The sequence below is a fragment of the Rattus rattus genome, chromosome 3 (genome assembly GCF_011064425.1).
Source record: "Rattus rattus isolate New Zealand chromosome 3, Rrattus_CSIRO_v1, whole genome shotgun sequence".
In the NCBI taxonomy this organism is placed as follows: Eukaryota; Metazoa; Chordata; class Mammalia; order Rodentia; family Muridae; genus Rattus; species Rattus rattus.
The window spans coordinates 203578579-203605749 of NC_046156.1; the positions used below are offsets into that span (position 1 = coordinate 203578579).

The window sequence follows — 27171 nt, forward strand, 5'->3', positions numbered from 1 at the left end:
CAGCACTCACTATCTGACACAGTCGAGGGATTTGGGTCATGGTCTGTCAATCCCACTCATGCTTAATCTCTAGTGCTCACAACCAGTGACGCACAGAAGAGCCCCTCAAACAAACACCACTAACAGTCAAACATATAGATACGACTGGAAGGCTGGGTCTGTATGAATCTCCACGTAGAAAAAATCAGATCCATTAGGCATTGGCTAATGTTAAAACTGGAAAGAATAGGCGATACATATTTTGCAGTAGGGAAAAACCCCACTGTGTTAGTCTTTAAGATAATCTTTCTACTGCTCTGACAATATTCTCCAAATTTGCCACGTGGATTTAGCCTTTCCTGACTTGTTTGCTGCTTCTCAATACAGAGATGGGACCCAGAGTCTCTCATATACTGAGCTCGTCCTTTCCCTCTGAGTCCCCCAGAGAGCTCCAATTTAACTTATCCTGGAAAGGCTTCTGGTCTACTGGGAGGAATGCCGGGGTGCTGCTACCAAGGCTAAGGAGAGTACAGAGGACGACTCCACACCTTAGAGAACCACACTGAGATTTTTTGTTTTGTTTTTTTGTGCTTCTCAAACAACTATTTTACTGGACAGAAACAGTACGCTGAGCTGGGTCTTACAGCAATCAAATAGGCCACTTACTGGAACCAGCTGGTCAAAGTCATCATCACGTAGAGGGAAGCCAGGAGCAAGACAAAGTGGAAATAGGAGTAGCTGTAGACGGTGCCTTTCTTCTCATCGTAAATGACCCTGGGTCCCTCCTTGACATTCTGCTGCTCTTCGGTGTCTGCAGATGGCAGAGGGTGCCCAAGGGCAGTGGTGAACCCACATGCTGGCACCACAGCAGTTCCTGCCTGGCACATTTCGGTCCTGCTGCTAAGTGGGAAACCCACAAAGCCACCTATACTTCAGCCACCCCAGGAACTTGCTTGACTAGATCAGTTAGCATGAACGTTTCAGTGGGGCAGAGGAAAGAGAGCCCCGGAAGACATGAGGGATATTAGAAACTTGGCAGAGAGGGTAGCCCATAAGCTTTCACCCAGGAACTTTCCTTCTGCAAAGAAAAGCAAGTTGAAGAAAGGAAAGGGCACCCAAATGAGGCATGGGTTCTTCCATTTCCTCATCATCCCTTTAAAGAACACACTGCATTTCCTAACTCTCACTTAACTTAGATATGAACGATGCCAAAAAAACAGACAAACCCATCAGCCCTGAGGAGATGTGAGAAATCATAACAGTTTAAACCAGCTCTGGAACAAGTGTAGTTAGTGCCAAAGTAGGGCCTGGACTGCAGATGTCTACAGAGAGAAACCCCGGCCTGCAGGGCCACAGTCAGGCCCAGAGCAGCAACACGTACCTTCCCCATCTGGACCGAAGCAGAAACAGCACCGGGCCACCTGCGAGAGCAAAAGCAACTGAGTTAGATGCCTGCTTTCTACGTCCCTAGCACTGTAGGCTGCCCAAGTGGAGAAGCTTCTATCAGAAGTACAAGTTAGTGCGGGGGATTATCTGTCCCCAGATGTACTGGGTACAGCAACAGGGACCACCCTCACGGTTATGGGGATGTTCTAGCCACGTACCCTTCAAAGGACCTAGTGTTCACCTCAGCGATCTATTCTGGGAACAAAGCCTTGTGTGCCAGCTCCTGTAGGCATTGCTTCAGCTGTAGAACTGCCTTGTCCCATAGTAGGCCCTTTCTGGATGTCCTCCATCAAGTGACTGGTCATGGAAGGCATATAACGGCCCAGTTAACAGGCCATGTACACCACTCTGAGGAACCATGGTTTGGGAGCATGCCCTGGGGTTAGTCCAGCCTATGTTGTGCTTTAACTTTATTTATACTCTGCACAAGTCTGTCTCCTTCTTTTCTTCTAATGTGCTGATCCCTAATAAATCACCCAACTGAGACATTCTGCTTCAGCTCTTCCCTGTGCACGACTTGAACTAAAGCACTCAGCAAACAAGACCATGCTCCTGCCTGCCTCACGCTTACACACATGCTACTCATCAATTCTGCCTCAGGGGCTGGGAGTAGGATTGTGCTTCCAATTGACGACAGTGAAATCAGACAGGTCAAACAGCAGCCAGAAGTCATCAAACTAGCTTCAAGACAGAGCCGGGACACATGCGGAATGAGACCTTGGGATTCATGATTCACGACAGTGAGTGGCACATGGCAGTCAGGCACCGAAGGTGACGAGTGTGAACTGGGAATGGGTTAAATCTGAAGGACAGATACAGGCAGCTGTGGGCAGGGATGGCTGCACGCCTGCCATAGCAACAAGACAGAGGAGGCGGAAGACTCCCAAGTTGATGGATGGCCCAAGCGGTAACAGTGAGCTCGGGGCTAGCCTGGGAGCCCCAGCGAACTCAGGGTTATCCTGGGAGCCCCTATGAGCTCAGAGCAGCCAGGCTGGTCCGGTGAGACCCTTTCTCATACATCAAAACAAACAATCAGGCTGCTGATCTGGCTGTGGATACAGAAGGCTGGAATGTTTGCTTCGTTAGTACATTTTGAGTTTTATATCATATTTCTTACTTGTTCAAAACAATAAACTCAAAGAAAAAGAAACAAAACCATGAACGTTGATTACATGACTGCAGAAAGACTGACAAACAGAGTAAAGAACGGAATGACTACACTTGCCAAGAGGGTCTGGAAAGCAAGGGTCCCTTGCTATCTCTAGTGGAAGAGGGCTGAGCCACAGAAACACCAGAGAGCCAGAGCTGAGGGCCAGGGGAACATCAGCCTCTCATCCCACAAGTCCCACTGAAGGCCAAGCCTTTGCTTCCTCCTGCTCCACAAGACTCGGATCCTGTGAGGCAGTCTACAGCTCACTAAGTCAGTGGGCCCACTCTATTCATGCCGTGGTCCCATTCCTTTTGAAGCTTAAGTTACCACAGAAAATGTGAGCTTGGTCTTTCAAAGGCAATGACGTGGGGGCATGAACCCACTTGCGGTTCTACCTCAAAGGAGAGGAACAACATTCTCTCTTAAGTCTAACCTGGGGACTTGCTGCTGTTTGAGTTTGAAGGCTGTACACAAAGGAAACATTGAAACCATAATGCTCACCCCCCAGCAGGTGGCCGCCCAGTCAAAGGTAGGAACAAAGGCACAAAGACTGCTTCTGCAGACCATTCTCCCCTGTCAGACAGCAGCAACCTATTCAACCAGCACAGTTTCCTCCTGTGAGCTGCAGAGAGAGCTGGTGAAGCTGGCAGGGTAACAGGCCTTCATAATGGCTCACTATCTCTAGGTTAGGCGCTGGAAAGGACATCCTAAATGGCCACTGCAGAGCAGAGCGCCCACCCATATCTGGAAAGACACCAGGGCTTGTCCGTCCAGTAAATGCTATTTGAATGGAGCCAGTGGCCCGATGCCAGGCTAAGTCAGCTGCAGGGACCTGGGACAGCAGCTGTGCTTCTAGGCAATGTGCAGTCAAGAACATGTACCCAGGGGCCACATCCTGCTAAGTGGAAACTCTTTTCCCTCTGTAATATGCAAAGGACAGACAGACCCTCACCCGGCTTTTGTGAGGGTTGCGTGAAACTACAGTTTTAGAACGGTATCAGCACCTTAAGTGCTAAACGACTGAGCTATCACTGAAGCCCCAGGTCCTGGGCAGCCTCGAGCTCACAGAGATTTTCCTGCCTCTGCCTCCCAAGTGCTGGAATTAAAGGCGTGTGCCACCACCGCCCTGGCTGCCGAGTCTCAGCTCAACTGCCCTGTGCGGTTGAGTTTTCTGACCATGGTTTGTGTTTTACCAAGAGCTCCAGAAGACAGACTTCTGCACAGGAAAGGAAAAAACAGGATTTGGTTTTTTGAGCTAAATACTCCCTTGAATCTTGACATGCAGGGGAATGACCTCATCCATGTGCTTGCAGTCCTGAATTCCTCACTGAGCGGCACAACTGTGTGCTGGAACTGACCCATAATTGAGGTGTCAGGGTCCACACCAGATGTGCAGAGCCTGCTCTGTTCCCCCCACCCCTTGCCTGTCCGCCTTCCTCCAGAGCATACATAAGCCCATAGCCATGCTGCACATGGAGACTGCAGAAAGGTGTCAAGCAGGTGAGTGGTTTAGACAAAAGAACGCCTTTACTCTATACAGCCAAGAAGAGTAAATAAGGTTCCCTGAGCCCTGGCCTCTAGGTGAGTGCAGGATGCCAGGCCAGTGGCCCACAGTGTTGATGGAAAATCAAAAATTCTTTTGTTTGGGCTGGAGAAATGGCTCAGTGGTTAAGAGCACTGACTGCTCATCCAGAGGTCCCGAGTTCAAATCCCAGCAACCACATGGTTGCTCACAGCCATCTGTAATGGGTTCTGATGCCCTCTTCTGGTGTGTCTGAAGACAGCTGTAGTGTACTATATTTATAATAAATAAAATATTATAATAAAGAAATATTTTTTAAAAAGAATTCTTTCATTTTAACACATAGGACAATAGTTCTTTTTCTATACAAACATCTTATTCTTTCTCAGACAGAAAACAGAACAATGAGTGCCAGAAAAGAAATATCAATACAATGCAAGGGAAAATTAGTTTTCTCAGTGGGTATACAAGCCAGACGTAAAGGCAGGTCCCACACTCAGGCAGACGTGGCCAAAACAAACCAAACCCGATGGTCTTTTTGGAGATGTTCTACCTCAAAATGCCTGACTGAGCATCTCCTACCTTACTCGTCTTTTGCTTCTCTGCCATGGTTTCTGATTTTGTGTTTGTACAGCTTTATATGTGTGCACGAGTGTTTATGTGTTTCTTATGTGTTTTCTCTTTCTTGTGTTTGCGTTGGTTTTTTGTTTTGTTTGTTTTAATTGGCCCGTTGTATGTGGGGATTATTGTTAGGTGGATAAAGGGATGGGAATACACTGTATGAAAAACTTACTTTTAATTTAAAAAAACTCACACCAGCACAGAAGGCTCTCCTGAGAAACGGGATGGCTCAGCCTTTCCTGAGCCGAAGCCAGGGAAGGACAGGACGGGCACTTACCTCCAGCTCAGGAGCTCCGTATCGCCGCTGCAGGGCGTCCGAGCTCGACCTCGTCGTTGATGTCAAACTAGGAAAAAGCAAAGTCCCGGGCACAGTGAGAAGCTGTCATCTGAAGTGGAAGAAACTCGGCCTGCAAAGCTCGGCTCAGCTCTGGGCACTGCCTGCCCTCTGACACTTGATGAAAGTGGGTTTATTTAACCTCGCACACACGTATGCAGGTGGGCAGGGGTGCATCTGTCTTTCTCCCTTGCTCTTACTTCCTAAGTAAGGATGTCGTACATCGGGTACACCATCCAGAGACAGTGTCACACACATGGAGAACGTGCGTAGCTCTTATGTAAAACACCACCTATACCATTTTATGTGTGAGCACCTTAATGGCGTGGGGCTGGCGGATAGGATCCTGGAACCAGTCTCCTCATAGAAGGGTGAACACAAGCTACTGTGATATTCCACTTGATAGCCAAGCCTGATGGTAGATTCTACAACTATCTTTTCAAGTACACAGCATTAGATAATTTTATCCAGACACAGTTTGCAGATATCGTCAGTGTTCTCTCTTCAACATGGTGTCTTGCTGCTCCTTACATTATAACTTCACCTGTAGCCCCCTCCCTCTCCTTCTCACTCTCCCACTTTTTCACTTAGAGATCACAAGTTATTTGTTTTGTTTGTTAAATCCAGGCAATGTAGCCTAGCTAACAGAGAGTGCCTGCACAGTGTGTCTGAGCTGTGGGTTCAGTTCCCAGCACCCCATCAACTGAGTGTGGTTATAAAGATACACAATCACAGCTGAGAGGAAGAGGCATGAAGACCAGACACTCAAGGCCATCCTGGACTACATAGTAAATTTGAGACCAGCCTGGCCTGCAGAAAACCCTGTCCCCCAAACTTTCCCCCACCTTTCCTCTATATCTAGAGAGGTAAAATGATTTGTAACATTGACTGATAAAGGCAAAAAATAATTATTTCATCCTTATAAAAAAACCATGGGGGTTGGGGATTTAGCTCAGTGGTAGAGCGCTTGCCTAGCAAGCGCAAAGGCCCTGGGTTCAGTCCCCAGCTCGAAAAAAAAAAAAAAAAAAAAAAAAAAAATGGAAGCATTTTAAACAAACAGATATATTTAACACTTAGTCTAACTTTACACATGCATTTAGCAGACAATTCCTAAAGGCCATGTGTGTTGTGTGTGGCAGACCCTGTTCTGAGCATCAGGGCATAAACTTAGAACCAAGTTTATGAGGACAGAGGGAGGGACTGCATTTGCTCTTGCAGCTAGGCTCCTGGTGGACTGGCAGAAATTAAGATTCATGTCTACCAAGTCAACCTCAACACCAGGAAGCAGCAGGGACTTGTCTGTCTGTCTGTCCCCTCTTGGTCTGTTGCCCAAGGAGAAAAGATATATGGCCGTAGGGAAGTAATAGAAAGTCTCCTCAAAAAGAGGTCCTATGGGATCCAGAGCCTGGAACACAACTGCTCCACTCCACTTCCTGACTGGTCATGGGGAAGGACAGAAACTTCTCAGGGGCCATGCTCCAGAGGGAGCTGCTCGTCTGGCCATGCACATAAGACCTCTGCATATCAGTTACACTACAGACAGTAGGAAGTTTCCACGAGCAATTTTAATTTTCGTATCTGAAGTTTCCAGCTGAAAATTGAAGAAAACTCTTTAAAAAAAAAAAAAAGCACTGACATCCATACTCCATAAATTCTTTGTAACAAAGTTTAAGGAAGACAGATGTGGGGTGTGGTTCTGACTCTTTGATCAGGAATCTGTGTTTACTGACGCAAAGGTCCTCACCCACAATTGGTCTTTAACCTACCAATAAAGATGCTAGCGCCATTGGCTGAGAGGAAAGAAAAAGGCAGGACTTCCAGGTGTCCGCAGGCTAGGACAGGGCAGACGCGGACCTACAGGGAGATCTTCTAAAATGTAGGTGACTGGGAAAGCGGCCCGAAAGCGTCTTGGCAGCAAGGCCGCTGGGCTTCACATGAGGTAACTGAGCAGCTAAGCCGAGGGCAGAGTTAGAGGTGTCAGCCCGGGGTACTGGAGGGAAGGGTGCACGAGCCATGGAGGCTTAGCGGTGCCCACCCACTGAGCTAAAACACACAATAAAAGTAAGCTAATGTGTGTGCGTATGTCATCCACGGATACAAGGTAGCTCCTGGGTGTGTGAGTGCGTGAGTGTGTGCGTGAGTTCGTGCATGTAACCAGCCGGGAACACAAGTGGGGTAGACGAAACTACACAGTGCAGACAAACGTTTTGATTCAATCTCCTCTGACCCCTCCTTCCCAGCCTCAGCCAGCACTGACACAGGGAAAGTTTTCCTCTTATGTCTAAAACTATGTCCGGTTCATCCTTAGGAACCATCTCTCCTGCATGCAGAGTAGATGCAACCACAGTGAAAGGACTATCCCCATAAAACTCATGAAAATTATTAACAAAATCATAATTCTGTAAACTCTTAAAGTGCTGCCCCCCTCTGTCTCTCTTTCACTTTCCCTCTGCGTGCGCATGCGTGCGTGCGTGTGTGTGTGTGTGTGTGTGTGTGTGTGTGTGTGTGTGTGTGTGTGTGCGTCCACCACATGCATACGAAGGTCAGAGGACAACCAGGGCATCAGTCCTTGCCTGCACTCTGGCTGAGACAGGCCTCCTGTTGAACTTCCAGGGGTTCCCTGTTTCTTCCTCGCCCATCTCACTGTAGAAGCACTGGGGTTACAGACAAGCACTGTGTCTGATTTTATTGAGTTCCAGGAATTTGAAGTCAGGTTTTTGCACTCTCATATTAAGAACTTTACCCACTAAGCCAGTTCCCAGACAGACTCATTCATTCACTCATTCATTCATTCACTCATTCATTCATTCATTCTAGGCACAGTCCTACCATGCAGCCCTTGCTGGTCTGAAAGTCACTGTGTAGTCCATACTAGCCTTGAACTTGTGGCACCCTTCGTGCCTCAACCTCCTGCATGACGGGATTACAGACGTCAGCCACTGTACCCTGGGATAAATCGAGGCTGGGGAGAGAGAGACAGCAGCCCCAAGGTATGCAGTCTCTCACCACTCAGAGAACAGTAATGTGACAAAGTTGTCCCTTGTAATCACTCACATACCCACCAAAACACTCCTCTCTAGAAACCACTGCAATCCCCCACCCTCTGCCGTGCCATCAGATCAGAGCACAGAGCGAGCGGCGCCTGAGCCCCTGCTTTAGTTCACTGTGGAGTTAGCCTAAGTCCCATGGGTCCCAGAAAATCCCAAGAAAATGCCAGACTTTGCTTTTGGAGATCACAGAGCTTTCTATTCACACTAGAAAATGAACAGGACAAGCCCAGGACACACCCCATGCCTCCATCCAGCCTTTGTGTGACAAAAGTCAACCATGCTCCCAGAGCTATGTGATTAGTGGCTCGAGACTATAAAAGGAGACCAGAATTCTGTGGGAGCCAGGGGAGGTCACCCCATGTTCCTCTTGCACAGCCATGAAGAGTTCTGGCTAGATGCTGAGGCAGTGGTAGGATTTCTGAAATAAAAAAGCAAGCCACCGCCACTCATTTCTTCTTAAAGAAAAGTGCCGGGCCTAGGCTGCTGTGAGAACACTGCTCCTCAACTCGCCACTGGCCCCCAGTCGAGCCAACCTTCACACCAGCACACCACACCCCCATGTGCCACATGGCACGCTGCACTGCTCTGAGCACCCTATTTGAACAAGGAGGCTGCTCGGCACTTAATATAGTTCCTCAGCCCTCCCAATTTATATTCATGGCTACTTTCCTAGATGGCTTAAATACTAAAGGTTACTTCTCAAACACAATTAATGTGAAGATAGCCAGGGAACACTTCATGCCACAAATGCTTCCTAATTCTCTAACTGTGAAGGCCACCCAGCTCGGCATCCTGGCATCTCTGGGACGGTCTTTGTCACAAAAGGAAGCAGAACAGAATTGGTACCAAAGACTTGGCTACTGCTGTGACAGACCTGACCACGCTTTCTGAGAAGGGGTGTAAGGGTGTTAAGTATAGAAAGGAAAATAGAAACTTTGGGCTGGAAAGACCATTAGTGCTCAAAGCTTAACTGGTTAATGTAGGAGGGCCCAACCGTCAGAGGTGGTGCTGCCCCTGGGCAGGTGGTAAAGCGGGCTGAGCAAGCCATGTACAGCAGCCTCTTCCATGGTCTCCGCTTCAGCTCCTGCCTCCAGATTCCTTCTGTGTGTTCCTGCCCTGCCCTCCTTTTATGCAGGCCGCAAGCTGTAAGGTGAAACAAACCCTTCTCCACCCACCTGGTCACTGTCTTAGTTAACGCTTCTGTTGCTATGATAAAGCACACTTCCAAAGCAACTTGGAGAGGACAGCTATTTCAGCTTTCTCATCACTGTTCATCACCGTTCATCACTGAGGGAAGGTGGGGCAGGACACACTCAAACAAGTCAGGAACCTTGATGCAAGAGCATGTGCAGAGGGGGGCTCCTTCCTGCCTTGCTCGTCCTGCCTTGCTCAAGTTCGCCTTCTCACAGTCCCTAGGACCACCTGCCCAGGGGTGATGCTGCCCACAGTGAGCTCTCATATCATTATCTATACAGGAAATGCACAGTTGCTTGCCCACAGGCCAATCTGATGAGGGCATTGTCTCAGTGAGGCTCCCTCTTTCCAAATGACTACCTGTGTCTGGTCAGCACAGCCAGGGTCTTTATCACAGCAACAGAAAGCAATCTAGAACTCTCTCAGGAATCTGGAGCCAGAATAAATCTCTCCTCTCTTAAGATTTTTGACCAGGTGTTTTGTCCTAATGACGGTGAACCAGTAACTACGTAAATGTCATCTCCACACATAGTTAGCAAAGGAGGCTCAGTCCACGGTTCCTGAAGTTGAGGTAAAGAGTTGCCGAAACATACTCCATTCTTCACAAGCACGAAGGCCTCCAAGGTTCAATCCAGTTTGAAGCCTCAGCTGGAAATAAAATAGCAGTCCCAACCTGGAGGCCAAGGAAGGGACTTTGTCACAGGTTTCGGGAGAGGGCAAGAACAGCTGAACTAATACAGCGAACTCTTAGAAGTCTTGGCAGATGGGCTCCCTTGAGGTCCTGGCTGGGACTTCACAGAGGGAACTCGGCAAATGGCTGGGGCTCTAGAGAGAACACTGCCCGGAAGAGAGGCTTGGACAAGACAACACAGAGGAAGTGTATTCTCGGGAAGCTCCTGAGGACGCAGAGCAGACACTGTGCCTACGGAAGCATTTGGGAGACAGGGATCCTCCAGAGAACTGAGAGGAGCCAAGGGGGCCAAGCTTTTTATGATATTACAAAATGTCACCCCAGACATGGCACACTGTGATTTCTTCTCTTTCAACCTGGTGTTCTAGTCTGTACGGTTTCCCCCGAGAAATTAAACATTCCTACAATCATTCAAATAACAGCTTCTATGCAGATAGTGTGGCCTCATTGAGAACATCCCTCAGCCTCTCGTGCCTCTGCAGTGTAAACTCTGGAAATAGCTGGAAAACCTTCAATCTTGCTGGTGCAGCAGGTCCTCTCTTCAAGGCCCCATGAAGTCTGAATTCTGACCCCTGTGCTCCTGGAGCCAAACCATTTGTTTATAACATGCTACAGGCTGACGACTCCTGGTGCTGCAAGGGGAGATTACAGCAAGCATCAATCTCCAGACCCCCACGTGATGCTTAGCCACCTCCTGGGAGTGTGATGAAGCCCGTGTGCTGCAGAGGCATCCATGGATGCAGGTTACTCTCTGGGCAGGCTGCTGCTTTGCCGCCCCCATTCCACTGGCCATTCCACTTGTGCAGTTTAATTACCAGCATTCAGACAACGTCTGCTGTTGGCATTTAGACAGGTCTTAAATAGCAGCTGTCAGCTCTGAAAATTAACATCTTTGGGGAATATCGACTACCCTTTGCCAATCTCCACGGTGCTGCCTCGGTTCTCAGACTATCTCTCCAAAATGTGATCTATTTTATGCTTGGCTTTTGTTGTTTTGTTTTTGTAATACTAGGGATTAGACCTAGGGTTTTATACATACAAAATGGTAGGCAAATTCACTTCCACTAAGCAAAGCACAAAATTAAAAGTGATTTTTTTCTCCTGCTTGGGTGGGTTGGGGGTTTTAAACCCAGATCCTCACTCACAAAGGCTGTGCTAAATCATGGAGGCTTCATGGACTCACTGGAAGTAGCCTTTGATTTAAGTCACTCTTATTGCTTGTGTGTGTGTGTGTGTGTGAGTGTGTGTGTGTGTGTGTGTATGTGTCTCTGTGTGTGTCTATGTGTGTGTATGTGTGTGTGCCTGTGTGTGTCTGTGTGTGTGCATGTGTCTCTCTGTGTGTGTGTGTGTGTGTGTGTGTGCATGTCTGTGTGTGTATGTGTCTCTGTGTGTCTCGTCTGTGTGTGTATGTGTCTCTGTGTGTGTGTGTGTATGTGTATGTGTGTGTGTGTATATGTGTATGTGTGTCTGTGTGTGTGTCTGTGTGTGTCTGTGTATGTGCGTGTATGTGTGTGTGTATGTGTGTGTGTATATGTGTGTGTATGTGTCTCTGTGTGTGTGCGTGTATATGTGTATGTGTGTCTGTGTGTCTGTATATGTCTCTGTGTGTGCATGTGTGTGTGTATGTGTGTATGTGTGTGTATATGTCTCTGTGTGTGTCTCTGTGTGTGTGAGTGTATGTGTATGTGTGCACGCATGTGTGTGTGTGTGTGTGTGTGCATACATCTGTGTGTATGGCTCTGCCACTGAGCCACATTCCCAGTTCTAAAAGTGACTTAAACAAAACTAGAGTTTTCTAAATTGTTGAGGCTAGCCTCAAACTTGTAATCCTCCTGCCTCAGCCTTCCATATTAGCTGGGATTACAGGCACGCACCAACATAACTAGCTACAAAAGTGAGTCTTTACAACTCTTAGAAGCAGAAGAAAGTCTGAATGGCTAAAAATTCCATACTGTGAGACCCCCCATGTCTGTCAATGTGCGCAGTGCACCCAGCAGGGCTCTGCTCTTCCCCACTGACGGCCGCGCTAATCTAAAGTCCCTGGTTAGGTGAGGGACAGCAACCACTCTCCCCCACCTTTACTGCACATGACTATCAAAAACCAGTTTTTTATTTTGTTAAACATCCTTATAATATTTAATAATATTATAATAATAATACAATAACAATGCCAAAAATGACAAGAAAAGAAACACTATCTCACTGCAAATAAACACACAAACCAAAACACCACAAACCAAAAATGGAGGAAAGTACTACTTCTCTCTAATGTCACTGCTACCACAACTCTGGGGGTTTCTGGGTTTGTTTGTTTGTTTTGCTTCTTTTTAAAGATTTATTTTATTTGTATGAGTGTTTTACCTGCAAATATATATGTGCACCACATGTATGTCTGGTGGCCACAGAGAAAAGAGCATTAGAACTGGCGTTATACCTGACTGGGAGCTGCCATGCGGGTGCTGGGAACTGAACCCAGATCTAACCACTGGATCAGCCAGTGCTCTAACCACTAAGCCACTTCTCCACCTGCCCCCCAGGAATTTTTATAAACATAAGTGTATTTGATTTTTTAAAGAGATGATCTTTATAACCTACTTCTCTCTTGACTGACCAATATTCTTGAGACTTCCGGTTTTTTTTATTTTACATGTATGAAAGTTTTGCTTGCATGTACATCTGTACAGCACATGTGTGCAATGTCCTAGAGTCCAGAGGAGGGTATCGGACTCCTTGGAGCTGGAGTTGCTACAGCTGTTAGTTGTGGTCTTAGTGAGACCACAGAGGAGGAGCACTGCTTGCCACGGAGGAGCACTGCTTGCCACAGAGGAGCACTGCTTACGGTTGGCTCCTCATGGCTTACTGAGCCTGCTTTCTACTTCAACTACCTGCCCAGGGATGGTACCCACCACAAGTGAACGGGGCCCTTGCACATCAATCATTAATCAAGAAAACGCACCTAAAGCTTGACCATAGGCCACGATGGTGTCGTTTTCTCAAAGTTTCTCTTTTCAGATTGCCTTAGCTTGTTTCAGGCTGACTTACAACCTGCCGGCAGGGAAAGTGGCTGCAGGAGGTGCTGGCTCACTGGACACGGCCACGGACTTGAATCCCCTCACGGTTTCTTTCTTTCTTTTTTTTTTTTTTTTTTAATTTTATAAATGTCTGCATGTGCATGCATGCACACATTTGTGTGCATGTAGAGGCCAGCACACACTGGGTATCTTCCTCAATCTCTTCCTACCTTACTCCCTTGAGACAAGGTCCCTCACTGAACCTGGAGCTGGATGGCTAGGTTGGCTGGTCATCAAGTTGGGATCCTACTGTCCACAACCCAGCACTAGGGTTAGCAGAGCTTTTATCATGGCCACTGGAGATCTGACGTTTAGTCTTCCAACTTACACGGCAAGCCCTTTACTGATTGAAACATCTCCCCTCACCCTTCTTCATTTCAGTACAGCAGGTACTAAGTAGATAAGTGATGAAATTAAATGTCAGAAGGGACAACCACCAAGGTCCCGTCTGACCTAAGGGAAAGACCGTGGCATAGCGCAGACAGATTGAGGATCAGCGTTAGAGAGCCATCACTTTAGCCACACAGCACGAGCAAACATTTCCTGGCTGCGTGTGGAGGCCTTGCTGGCCCCGTCCTCTCAGCAGGACTGTTAGAGAGCCTTTCAGTGCTCTTAGACACTGTATTTACACAGACTGTCACCACCAGGATTGTTTAGTTTCAGCAAGAGGAAAATTGTAACAGGCCCATGACGAGTTGAATTTCTTCCAGACAGAAACAAAACATAAAACATCCCTAAGTAAAACTCCGCTCTGAAAAGCCTCCTGTTAGAAGCTTCATACAGAAAAATATGCTCCCAGAATAGATAACCAACCGCTGACTTTTCCCTCCAGTGATCTCTGGAGTGCTTTTACGGTGGAGCCTCCTCTGGCACAGGTAGTGCAGCAGTGTGCTTACGTTACACATGTCCCACAGATTGGGGCAGTGCTGCCGCGCCTACGTCCTAGCCCTGCAGGTTCCAGCACAGTGGAGAGGACACTTCCTGGCTTTGCTGGAGGACCATACACAGAACACCCAGGCTCTCTCTCTCCACTGACATCAAAACAAATGCGATTCCCCTTGCATTAGAGTTTTGCCCGGACACTATGGTGTACAGGACATTTTCATTATCCTCACTATATGCTCTGCTACTCTTCAACGATGCCATCGTAACTAATCTTCAAAACAGCCTTTTAAACAGAACATGCATCTAGTCAACATGCCCCATATATACAGGAGGCCATGCAGCAACACTGTTTTTCTGGCTAGTTTTCACCTATGGATTTGAAGGCCTGTAAGGCGGACGTCAATGACTCCTAGGACTTACCATGAATATGAGATGCACACAACTAAGAGAAGGGTGCCCAGCCAGGTCACCATGCTTTCATCTCGACGAAAGTCTTGCCCGAAGTCAGGCACACATATGGTGACATTCTTCCCGTGTTCATCTTTGACTGGTTAATAACACAAAGCAAGCACAGCCATGTTAGAAAGGTAGAAAGGTCCACTACACCTTACAGCACTTGTCTGGGAAGATCCAGACAAACGACTCCTCCTGACACTGAGTCCTTCACACAGGGAACTTCTCTGTAGCCTCATTCTGCACAGACTGCATTTTTGCTAGTTCGAAACACTGCTCTCCCATATCAACACACATGAGGAATAAGGGTGAACCCCACCCCCATTCTAGTTAAGCATTCAAGGGTGTGAAGACTCAGGACTTAGTCACCCTTGCTTCTCTTACATTAAACCAATTGTTTACTGTTTTTAATTATGATGATGATGATGATGATGATTTTTTAAAAACTGGATCCAAAGCCTCTGCAGAGAGGGGTAGAGCACAGGCCCCTGGTGTGACCCCCTTAGAGACAGCGTAGTGGGTTCCTGAACCAGAGGAGACAGGTTACTACAGACATAAGAAACACGGCTTCGTTTGGCCCGTGACCTGGGACGCTCCTGAAGTTCTAAGATTTCAAAGAAATAAATCGAGAAGCTAGATATGTCTGTATAATATCTCTCACAGTGGCCATTTGTCTTTTTTTTTTTTTTTTTTGAAAGAAAAGGTGCTTCAATTGTGAGTGTCTAACTAAATCTTATTGCCAGTTGACCCCAAACCACATAAGCATATTAATCATTCTATAAACACACATTCTGTTTGAAGCTAACCTAGAATTATCACTGGAGTTCACCTAGAAAGAGTAAAGAGAATCAGGTCAGCTATGATTTAAAAACCCTTTATTTTTCAGGCCAGTGGAGGAATGATTTTTGTAAGATGTGAATAAAATATAAAATTTATATTTATTAAATTTTAAAATAAAAATGTAATGTTTTACTGTTTTTAAGCAATACTTGCTATTCTAAAAAAAAAAAATACTGTGAACAATACTTCCATTAACTTAAAACCAGAGATTAATACATAAGCAATTGTAAAAGAAAACTTTAAGGCCCAGGGTAAGCTGGGTCAGGACTGGGCTTTTATGTGTGTTTTAAACTCAGGGTAAGCCATATTTACTACAAAAGCCCCACTTACTACTCCCACTATAACCATGAAGATGAGACCCTAGCTGAACGTGGTGGCGCGTAGCAATAATCCCAGCTCTTAGAAGGCTAAGTTAGAGAAACTTCAGGTTCAAGGCCAGCCTGGGCTATGTACATAGTTCCAGGCCAACTTGATTATATAATAAGACCCTCTTTCAAAATAAGACAAGCCAATAAAAAGTACCTGTAATTAAATAATTATTGCATTTGTTTTCTAAATTTAGTAACTTTTATTTTCTATTCAAATGAGACATTTACTTGATGTACAGATCAAAGGTACCTGAACATTCACACATTTATATACCTGTATGCACATATGTAAATATATAGGTGCACACCTTATATATCACAAAAGCAATAAAGATAAAACATAAAATATAAAAATTTGGAGACTCTAGAATATAATACTTCTTTTATAGATGAAAATTTTATTGGTGTGGTGGCACATGCCATCAGTCCCAGTTCTTGTGGGGCAGAGATGGGTGGATTTCTATGCTTTTGATTCTAGCCTGGTCTAAATAGGGAGTTCTACTTCATCCAGGAATATATAACCCTGCCTCCAAACACTTTTCGAAATGATCACTGTAAGAATAACAGGTCACACCCCACAGCACCTGCTATGTGCCAACTACTGTCGGGCTGATGCACATACCAGGAACATTTCACTGCACACAGAGCACAGCTCAGACAGTCTGGTTCCTTTCTCCATATCCTGCCATCTGTCTGTTAAATGAAGGTCACCTAGGACAAGCTCTGAGATTGCCTGCCAGCCGGTGACAAATCCAGGTTCAAACAGTGTCTTCTGTTTCCCTCACCTTTGCTCTTCCCATCCCTCTCAGTAACCTCCTGATGCAGGAAAAATAACAACAGAAAACCCAAAGCCAAATGAAGCCAAAAAAAAATAAATAAATAAAATAAAATAAAATAAAATAAATGGTTCTCAACAGAGAATGCAGAGGAGACCTAAATACCCATGCAGAAGCTCAACTCTGGCCAGGTCTTTTCTGCACAGCAGGAAGACTTGAAGCATGTGGGGGCTGGAAAGTGGCTCAGAGCTTAGCAGGCCCGCTGTTCTTGCACCCACGTCAGGCAGCTACAGTGGCCTGCCATTAAGCTCCAGTGGGTCATAGTCCTCTTCTGGACTCCTGGGGTAGCTGCACTCACATCCACACACAATAAAATGTCTTAAGAGCAGAAGTTTTCATTTTTGCTGTTAAAGACTATTTGATGAAAAAGCATAGATCACCTTACGTCTCTGAATTATCGAATCCTCCATAGCTCAGTAACAGTTCAGGTCTAGGGAACAGACACATGCACTGTCAGCACTCGTGCACTCCTGAACAGAGCTGCTTACCTACTTTTTCGGGCTTGCTGGTCAGTGCTGAGAAGGTGAGGTAGGTGACATAGCAGCTTATGAGCCCTGGCTGCAGCAGCCCAGAGTGTGGCTGTCCTAGGAACAAGAGGCAGACAGAAGACAGGTTTGAAGTCCTGACAGGAAGACATTATATCCTAAATGGAACCCTCCCGGCACCTCACCACCCCCAGATAATGAATGATGCTCCTTAAACTTAGACACCCACCTTTACAGAGAAAAGGGAACTGATGTTTGTCCCAGAAAAAAAAAAAAAATCTAGTATTGTGTAGGGAATATGCCTACCCCATTCATGCTATTTTAAAGATGCCAAAATCTGTCCAACTTCTCCATAAACAATTCTTCAAAGCCTATAACACAGTCAACATATTGCCCAGACCCTGACCCTGAGTGGCTTTCAACTGCATGTATGCATGTATGTACGTATGTACGTATGTATGCATGCATGCATGCACACACGTGCACAAGTGCCATAGCATGTGTGGATGTGAGAGAATGATTTGCAGGAGTCAGTTCTCTCTTTCTAAGGGACTGGACTCAGGTTATCAGACTAAGCAGCAAGCTCCTTCATTAGTGCTTCTCTCAGCCCTTCTCCCGATGAAGTTTATAACATTAGTTCATAAATCACAACATCAGGAAAAAAGTGGCCATCATTATTTAGTTTGGTGCAATAGACAAATTTCTCACAACATTCACTGTAGATTGTTACAAGGTCATTAGACAACCCTGAGGCACGAGCACTGAGCTGTCAAGAGATAGAAACAAAACACAACAAACCCCACCAAAAGCGAAACCACTCTTGGCCACACTAAGTAGAAGACCCAAGGCCACCAAGGGAAGCCATGGGACACAGCAGTCACTGGAAGAGGGACTTAAAGTACAGTATTCAAGGACAACTCAGTGTTAGAATCATCTGGAGCAAGTACGGAGTCCAGTGACAAGGGATCTCTGCCAAAACTGTCAACACTTCCTGACAGGAAAGGGTTCAACCTTCCTTCTGGTTAAATCCCTTCTGAAATCACCATCGTCCGGTGACAGGTATCAGCAGAAGCACTGTAACAGGCTATCATGATGCTGCTCTCCGCCATGGGAACAAGACACCCTCAGAACCAATGTCATTAAGCAACATGTTACGGCTGCTTCAGAAGGTAGGAGTAAGCCAAAAGAGAGGTCAGTCAGCTTATCCCTAGTTTGTTTTAGGAATTCTTTACTGATCAATTGCAGGAACTAGGAGGATAATCATATCACCTTCTGTAGTGCAGTTAAAAACTGAGTATGGAAAATTCCTTAGTTCTGCTAAAAGTATTTGGTACTCACTGCTGCCCTTTTCCTTAAAGGGGAGGAGTCTCATGTAGCCCAGGCTGGTTCCAAACCTATGCAGTCAAAAGCTGGCTTTAAACTCCTGATCTTCCGGCTCCCATTCCCCAAGTACTGTGGTTACAGGAATGCACAAGCACACCTGGCTTTTCAAGTCCACTGTTTTGGGAAGGGATTCAAAGGGGCTATGCATTTATTGTCCATATTTCTTTTTCCTATCCAGAGATAGGAATGGCATGTATAGATCAATCCCTCATGGAGTAAGATCCTTCAATCAACACCAGACTGGGGATATCTTTACACCTCTGAAGACAGCATAAGCGCACTTGCTTAAGGTGTCATAGATAGTCTATAGATAGTGCTATTGACAATTCACGCCTTCACTTTCTAAGGTGCTTTCAACCCCCACTGTCTCTGCATCTGTGGCTCTGAAACAGCCAAAGCAAGGCCAAGATCATCCAGTCCTGCTGACTTCATTGAGTACACTCAGGTCATGAGACGGAAGCAGCCAGGATAGGATTTCCTGCTTCCTGACTTGTGGGCCAGGTTGTCCTTGGTTGCTAGTCACCTGCCTAAGACAAGCCTAGAAACAGCTCCTGGGCCCTGCCATTCAAATACCACAAGGACACAACAAGCTGAACTTATACATCTCTTGGTTAACAGAGAGTAAGCACATTTCCCACTTAAAGGTTCCCTGTATGCACTGTCTATCGTTCTATTCTTGGCTAAGTTCAGACCTTCCTGGATGCCAAGTAACTATCACCTCCAAGTGAGCATGAAACCTGAAGGGGAGGCTTGAGTCCCATCCACAGGAAGTTCAGGAATGACTTGGGCTTTCAAAGGAAGCCACTGGGTTTGTTTAAAATCACAAAGGGAAAACACATATAGAAGACAAAGTCATGCTTACGATTCTGGACACAGGGCGAGATGGCTGCCAGAGAGATTAGCACACATAGGCCACCGTGCACTCCCAGGAGAATCTTGTTGTCCATGCAGTCATCCCACTGTGTGTAGAACACTGCCATCAAGGCCAAGCCGCCAACGGCAATGGAATACATGATGAGTGTCGCCAGCGACAGGGAGGCGTACCACAGCTTATTACGGACGGTGCCTGCAGTCCTGTTTCTCCGAGAAGGAAGTAGGTAAGGTGCAAGGGAGAGAAAACAGGTCAGTGAAGACCCCCATTCTTGGGAGTGTTCCCTCCCTCAGATACTGACACTTTAGCAATGACTGCACTGTACCTCAGCTAGAAAGTTCTCACAATTATGCAGGCTCGTTGGCTTAGAATTATCTCTAAACATGAGCTTCCTCTCCTAAACCAAGCATGTTCATCAACTAAAAAGAACGCCCACCAACTTTATCCTAGCACATCTCTACTCCGAATGGCAGCGGCCCTGGCAAGCACAGTGGCTGTGTTGAGGGATGAGGCAAGGATGGTAACTCAGTAGAGTTGGCTTTGCACCTTCTCTGTGAAGGCAGAGCCTGCAGTTGCTGTGGTGTCACCCTCCATGTGCTACCAGCAGCCCCTCTAAGATCACCTCCCCTCGGAGGAGAAGCAAACAGCTCTGCTCACAGAAACCTGATCGTACAGCACATTTCTCTCTGTACTAAGAGAGAGCCTGCTTCAGGACCACCTCTCCTAACTGAGGAGATACTAAGGGGGAGGCACCACGGTGAGTGAAATCAGGGAAGCTGGAGAGACAGCTCAGTGGTTAAGAACATCTGGTGCTCTTGCAGAGGATCTGAGTTTAGTTCTAAGCAACCACGTCAGACACCTCACCCGTGCCTAGGACTCCAGTTCCTGGGAACCAGTGCCTCCAGGGGTGCCTGCACTCACGTGTATATACTCCCAAACACATAATTTAATAAACCTTCAAAGTCAGGGAAAGAAAGCTGTACCGGGGCTCGGGAGAAAGCTCAGTCAGGAAGGCGCTTGCCTTGCAAGCAGGAGAAGCTGAGTGCGCCCTAAAGAGCTGTGCACAGTGCGCGTGCCTGTAATGGCGTTTCAGCCCAGAAGGTGGACAGCATCTGAAGAATGACAACTGAAGTTGTCCTCTCTGGCTTCTACGTGCATGCACAAATGTGCTCACCCCCATAAGCATGAACACACAAAGAAGGGAAGGGAAGCTCTATAGGACATACCGTGGAGAAACTTAGACAAATCTGCTTTGCAGTTTTTATAAATATTAATAATGAAATGAGCGAGATTCGTGATGATATAATTCTACAGGAATTCTTTAGAACAAAGAGGAGCTTGTTTATAAATGCTAAACTGGAGGACAGGCAAAGGAGAACTGGCTGACTGTCCTCTGCCTCGTGACTCAGCTCTCAGTGTGAGCAACCACGCTCCCCCACCATGCCCTCAGCCTTCAGAGATGCAGTGTGCTAGAGGACTCCTGAGAACAGAGCCAAGACGCTTTCACAATGGGAAGGCTCCTCTAGCGGTGACAGAGAGAAGGATGGAAAGGCCAAGACAGTGACCATTGCACTCCTGACACCAAGCCCGGCACTCTGATGACCTCAGAATTATCCCACGTGAGACAGATGCACACAGGGGAAATGCAAAAGAAGAGACAAAATTCGACCACCAGGAGGCAGTGTGAAGCACTCCCCCAGGGTGAGCTCTGACTGCAGGAGGGACAGCGGGGTCCAGTGTGCTCACCTTTGGTTTGTGCGTTGGTCTTAGTAGACGAGGGAGTTTCGACTGCACTGGGAGTGCGGGTTGAATATTTGCCCCTAGCCTCTTCCCTGAGCTCAAGTCCTCATCCTTCTCTACTTGGAAGTAAGACTGGCATGTTAGCCTTGGCACACCAAGATGGCTCCATGTTCAGCCCTCTCCTCTACCTCAGAAAACAGCAACCACACTCTTGCTATTGAGAGAACAACAGGACAGAAACTGTAATCATGAGGCCCATGGACACTCTCTTCCCACCTCTTAATCTTTGCCTGCCCTCCAGATCCATTCAGACTTGAATCCTGTTCAAATTATACTAGAATCTGACCATGATTGCAAACTGGCTCTAGGCTCTACCATTCGCTTCATATCCCTTCAGAGCAGCCTCCTTGGTGTGCACCTGTGGCCCTCTCTGATTTTTGCTTTTTAAATTAAGAAAAGTTCAGTTACATTCTTCTCTTCAAATCTCTTATCCTCTCCCAACATTTCACTTCAAAACCCAAGTTTCAAGTCTGGAAATGCAACCAAGTGGTAAAGTACTTTTAGCAATGATTTAGCAGGGGCAATGCCTGGGGGAAATCCTTTCCACTGGCTCTCACAGGCACTGTGATCTGTGCCCCAGACAGAGACGCCCCTCTGCTCCATAAACACACAAGCACGCTCCTCCCACAGGACGGCCTGCTCCCGGCACCCTCTGGGCGTATTTTGCAGGAACAAGGCCTTTATATAACTGCATGATTCTGTGCTGAGTATCTACTTATCTACTACCCGGCTGTGGCACTATTAGCTTTGCAGGCAGGCCAGGGCCTGTCCCTGCCTTACTGCCATTGTGTAGGATGATGCCTAGGGAATGAGAGACACTCGCCCAGAATGCTATAAAGAACTAACACAGGCCAGCAAGGTTACCAATGAGCCCACTGTTCCTGCTGCCTTGGCTTCACCCCTGATGGCAGACTGCTGGAGGCTGTCCCACCCAGACTGTGACCGCTCATCTCTCCAGGCTCCATGTCCACGACAGAGAATACAGAGTACGGGTGACCGGCAGAGTCTAGACACGGAATGGAGAAGGATCTCAGGCTGGGAAGACTGGCTGTGCCCAGGCTCAGTGGGAGGCTGGGCCTGACTATCCTAACAAAGGCAAATTTAAAATCTTGAATGCTTTCAACATCAATTCTCACTAGCAACACCTGAATATACGATATACCTCTGCCATTACATCATAGTTATGATTTATGGAGGGGCAGCATGTGGCGTGGGAGGTGTGTGTGTGCCTTGGCACATGTGTGGAGGTCAGAGTGTAAGCTAGGGAAGTTCTTTCTTCTCACCACAGGGATTAAATTCAAGTCACCAGGGCTGGTGGCAAGTACCTTTACCAACAGGGCCATCTGGCCAGCACCTGTACCTTCTAAGACTTCAACTGTAATATAGAAATGACATTAAAGTTGTGAATTGGACTTAGATGGGAAAAACAAAATAAAACCAAAACTACTAAACATCTAATTCAACAAGCCACACCATTTTACAGTACAAAATCTAAAAGTCTGGGGTCGGAGGCGCCAGGAAACACTTCTCTGAGTGACATTCCAGAATGGGAGGGACAATGATCTCTGTTCAGGTGATCTGCAGGTCCATGGCTTGTTTACCCTGTGGCTTTTGGGATCTTCTCTCCTGATATATTTACTTAAAACACAGAGGGGGGGCATTTAAAAAAAGTTCAGAGAGAGAAAACAATGTTGGTGAGCACCCTGCTTAGGCTGTAGGCCGACGAGCCATCTGTGTTAGCAAATGGTGTCTGTGGGGGATTCTAGCCTCAAACCATTATTGGCTACAAGTACCTTTCTAACGACGTGGTTTTGTGTATGCACGCATATGCCTGAATGTATGCCACATGTGTGTAAGTGCCATGGCGCCCAGAGGAGGGTGTGGGATCCCCTGGAGCTAGAGAAGCAGATGGCACCAGCAGCTGCAAGCAGCCGCCTATAGGCACTGGGAACTGAACTGGGGGACCATGGGAAGGGTAGCGAGTGCTCTCGGGTGCTGCATCTCTCTCTCTCAGCCCGGCTGCAAAGCACCTAAGAAACTACGAAGTTTTCAAAGTGACCAAACTTCCAAAGGGCCCATTAAACCTTGGCATTAATAATCGGAACCAGAAAAACCGTTCAAGAATCAATTAGACTCAAGGAGGGGAGAAACACAGACAGGCCCAGAAGACGCACAAGGATGCGGTGTCCCAGGCTCTGATACCTTACCACAAAGCGAACGGTGCGACTATAATCTGCAGAGCTTTCAGAGGGAGCCTTGACTTCCGTCTAACAAAAGTCCCTCTGATGGCACACAGCAGAAGAGTTGCTACAGGAGAGATACTCAACAGTCAAGATGCGTTTTCAACGGACCATGGATTCTTCTCCACAAACAAGGACACAGGGCCAAATAAAACTACAGCGGCCCTTAGCTGATCTGTGAGAAAACTCTACCACCTCAAAACTTGAGCTATAGAAGCGATGACAGCACAAATCACCACGTTTCAAGGGTGACTCAAAACGGTGAGAGCAAGTCACAAGTCAATCTGAAAACCAGTAATCGCAGAGGTAAAACACCAAAGTATACCAGTGACGTTATCTGTACGATCAGAGTGGTGCGAACATTTTTTAAAGATTTATTTGCAAGTGTGTGTGTGTGTGTGTGTGTGTGTATCTTGTGTGCATGTGCACTGCACACACGTGACACCTCTACAAGAGCAAATCCAATAATCCACTGGAGCTGAAGGTGTTAGCTGCCTGACACGGGTGCTGGGAACTAAACTTAGGTCCTTCAGAAGAGCACCAAGTGCTTGGCACCATTGAGCCACCTCTCTAGCCCCAACATTGAAAACTGGTCCTACCTGGCTGGACTTAATCTAATATTCACAAGGTAATAAAAACAGCTGTCACTACACTGCTTTCACTGATGCATCCCCATAGCTACCATGTCACCTCATGTTTATTATCTTTAAGAAAAAAAGCAAAGTGATGTTCAAGCTGAAGAATATATTAAAAATGGAAAGTATAGAGAACATTTGGACAACGTGTTTCGTCTTACTCAACATAAAAAATAAAATGCACGCGCATATAGCATTATTGTGGGTTGGGTTTTTTTTTGTCAAAATATAGTATGAAATGATACCTAGAAAAATCTATAAAATAGCGCATATATATATATATATATATATATATATATATGCCTAGAATTCTAGTATTCAGGAGGCAGAGGAGGGAAGATCATTCATTAATTCGCAGCCAGCCTGAACTGCACAGACAGACAGAAACAGATGGACAGATAGCCAGAGATAAAGCATTGGCTTTATTGGGTATAAAAGAGAATTACCTGCTAAAGTTAGCTGAGTGTTAGACACTTGCCTGGTATCCAAGAGACCCAGACAGATCACCAACACCACCAAACAAACAGAGAGACAAACCAACAGACAGACAGACAAGCAAACAAACTGGAGCAGTGAAGCGCTTTACTCAGCACCCGAGTTAGCCTTAGCAGAAGGGCTGGATGACTGTTAATAGGCACGTCCCCCCTTGGCCTGGGACACGAATTCTGTTTTCAAGGCACTAAAGGTCTACCATTGTACAAGCAAGACAGCTTCCTACAGCAGGATGCAAGTTTCCCCAATGAAGGGATCCTGTATGTTTTAGAAAGTAGAAACAAACTATTTTTCTTTTCAAAAAGGAAACTATTTCATCCCACATTCTTCACAGAAGATTTCCTTATCCAAAGCACTGTGTCGTTTGTGCTTGTTTGACTTTTTAACCTTGTATGAATGGAGCCTAGACAACGCATGTCCAAGGTACAGTCATATTGAGCCCACAGTAAAGCCAGTCACACAGGGTCCACAGGGCTGCCACTCACACACGGTTCACACAGTCAGGCCCATAAGGCAAAGCAAGACAGGAGGGCAGAGAGGACAGAAAACAGTATTGGGGAGGAGAACATGGCAAGGTCCACATAGAGTGTAACCCAGAACAGAGCCTTTGTCACTGGTAGGCAGTTTCTTCAATTCAGTGCGTGAGAGCTTCCCACAAAAACACGTACCAGTTCTTGTTCCATTTATGTGCAAACTCCACAATCAGGAGGAGCTGGATACAAATGAAGATGAAGCTCCCCACAGCTCCCACATAGCGCCAGACTGCAAAAGAACATCACCCAAAGGGAGCGAGGTGAGCACCACACACATTTAACTCTAAAGAGAATATTCTTTACTTGTGTTCATCATTCCTCTAATGCACTTCGTTTCCATACAAGGTAAGATGCTAACCTCTTCCGTGCTTGATAAGCGTGAGATAAACGCAAGTCCATGTGAGTTGGTATGATGGCTAGTGTCTTTGACAGAACCCAGACTCACTGGAGAAATGGGCCTGTAGCAGGCTTATAGGGGATCATCTTGATTATGGTAATTGGATCGGGCGATCATCTTAATTGCCAGGACCATTCCTTGGGCAGAGAAGTCTAGACTATGAACTAGAGCATGTGATCTGTGCAGCAGACAGATGCTCAGTGCTCTTTTTACTAGACATGTGACCAGCTGCTTCCAACTCCCGCTGCCTTGACGCCCCACCGTGAACTACGCTCTAGAATGAACCCTTTCTCCTTTAAGTTGCGTTTGCCCTGGCATTATATCATGTCAGCAGAAAGAGCAGAACTAGGACATCTGGCCAAGCCTCTCTTAACATAAAGGGCACAGCTGGGACTGGGACATCAGTCTGGCCCTGGAGCGGCCAAGCTGACCCTCATGCTGAACTAACAGCTGTCTCAAGAGATGCAGGAGGTCACACAATCCACAGTGGCCTGGCTCATAAGCAAAAGGAAAGACTGCTAGAAAAATCAGCCGTTTACATCCTACTGGGCAGTGAGCCTTGACTATCCAGTATGGAAATGACGTGTCCAGGGCTCAAAGCTGTTTTGGCTCTGCCATAAGTGTTAGATGAGCCATACCATGTGGGTTGCAGGCTGTCTATAAAAACACAGAGCTAGGGCTGACCTGAGCACTCTTAGGTCACCTCTCTCTCGAGATAGTGTCTCTGATACGCTGAAATATACATGAAAGTATCTTTGTACTGAATTAAAAACTAGTTAGCAGTGTTACCGAGAAAAGGAAGACTTAGATAAACCATTTTTAAAGACATGAAAACTGATACAGCCCTAAAGATGGTAATGAAGTGTGCCTGGTGCCTATGACCCCATCTCCACCAGAAAAGTCAATCCACTTGGGTCGATGGGGTTTTGACCCGCTTTAATTTAGCTTCCCTCTCCATTCACCTCTGAGCTCAGAATAGGGTACCCCATTCCTTCCCTCGGAGGGATTTCTGCTTTGGTGATGATTAATGGCTCTGTATTACATAGAACTGTAAACTCAATTGTGGTATAACTTCACATACAGGGGTTTCGACAGACTCAAGGATGCTTCCTTCCCTTGTCCAGTTCTCACAACTAACAACTGTTCCATGCTGCCAGATCTGTTTGGTACTCAGAGACTGAAATTCCCCTGTATTCTGATGTGCCAGCCTTGTTTTTAAGCACATATTAAAGACCTCCTTTACTCTCCAAGCCAGGAGGCTTACAATTCTGTTGCTTAGCCAACAGATGAACAGCACATTCTCATGGGCTTCTTGTAAGTGGGGTAGGAGGAAAGGGGAGAGGAGGTATAGGCAGGTAAAGCTTTTGGGGCCGAACCCAGGGCCTTGCACTTGCTAAGCAAGCATACTACCACTGAGCTAATCCCCAACACTGGACATTCTTCAACTCGTGAAAGAAGCAGCAGTTCAAAATAGCAAAGACACTAGACCATGCTTTGGAAGAGTTTTACAAAATATGTAAAACAAAGGAATTAGTAGCCCAAAATACCCAATCTGTACCATTCAGAAAGGTCTCCTGATCCGGAATGAAGAATGCTCCTGAACACATGGCCCCTAACAGCAGCAATTTAAAGAACCAAAAGCTGGGAAGAGAAAAAAAAAAAAAAAAAGAAATATATTCAAATGATCGTCAAAGACAGACAAAAGATCTCTCAGAAGTAGCATGCTAGCTCGCGTTTCTGTTGTTGGTAATGTTCTCTCCACATCAAGGGGAAGTGATGGGGAGCTCACAGAGTGGCTTTTCCCATACTGAGGCACACTTAGAATGGCCTCTGACTGTGTAAAAGTCTACTTCAGGGTAGGGTGGGAATGACCCGAGGGCAGGCCTGTGTTTACT

The 27171-nt window shown here is 46.5% G+C and overlaps 1 protein-coding gene across 1 annotated transcript in view; it reads right to left on the reverse strand.

The window, feature by feature from the left end:
- The window catches only part of Serinc5 (serine incorporator 5), an 89631-nt gene that overhangs the window by 5171 nt on the left and 57289 nt on the right, over positions 1-27171 (reverse strand). The window contains exons 4-11 of the mRNA XM_032899033.1: positions 26835-26917; positions 25015-25108; positions 19171-19382; positions 16929-17024; positions 14364-14490; positions 4996-5062; positions 1361-1400; positions 646-790 (exon numbers count right to left, since the gene is read on the reverse strand). Of these exons, the coding sequence (XP_032754924.1) occupies positions 646-790; positions 1361-1400; positions 4996-5062; positions 14364-14490; positions 16929-17024; positions 19171-19382; positions 25015-25108; positions 26835-26917 (864 nt within the window). The remainder of the gene's footprint in view (positions 1-645; positions 791-1360; positions 1401-4995; positions 5063-14363; positions 14491-16928; positions 17025-19170; positions 19383-25014; positions 25109-26834; positions 26918-27171) is intronic.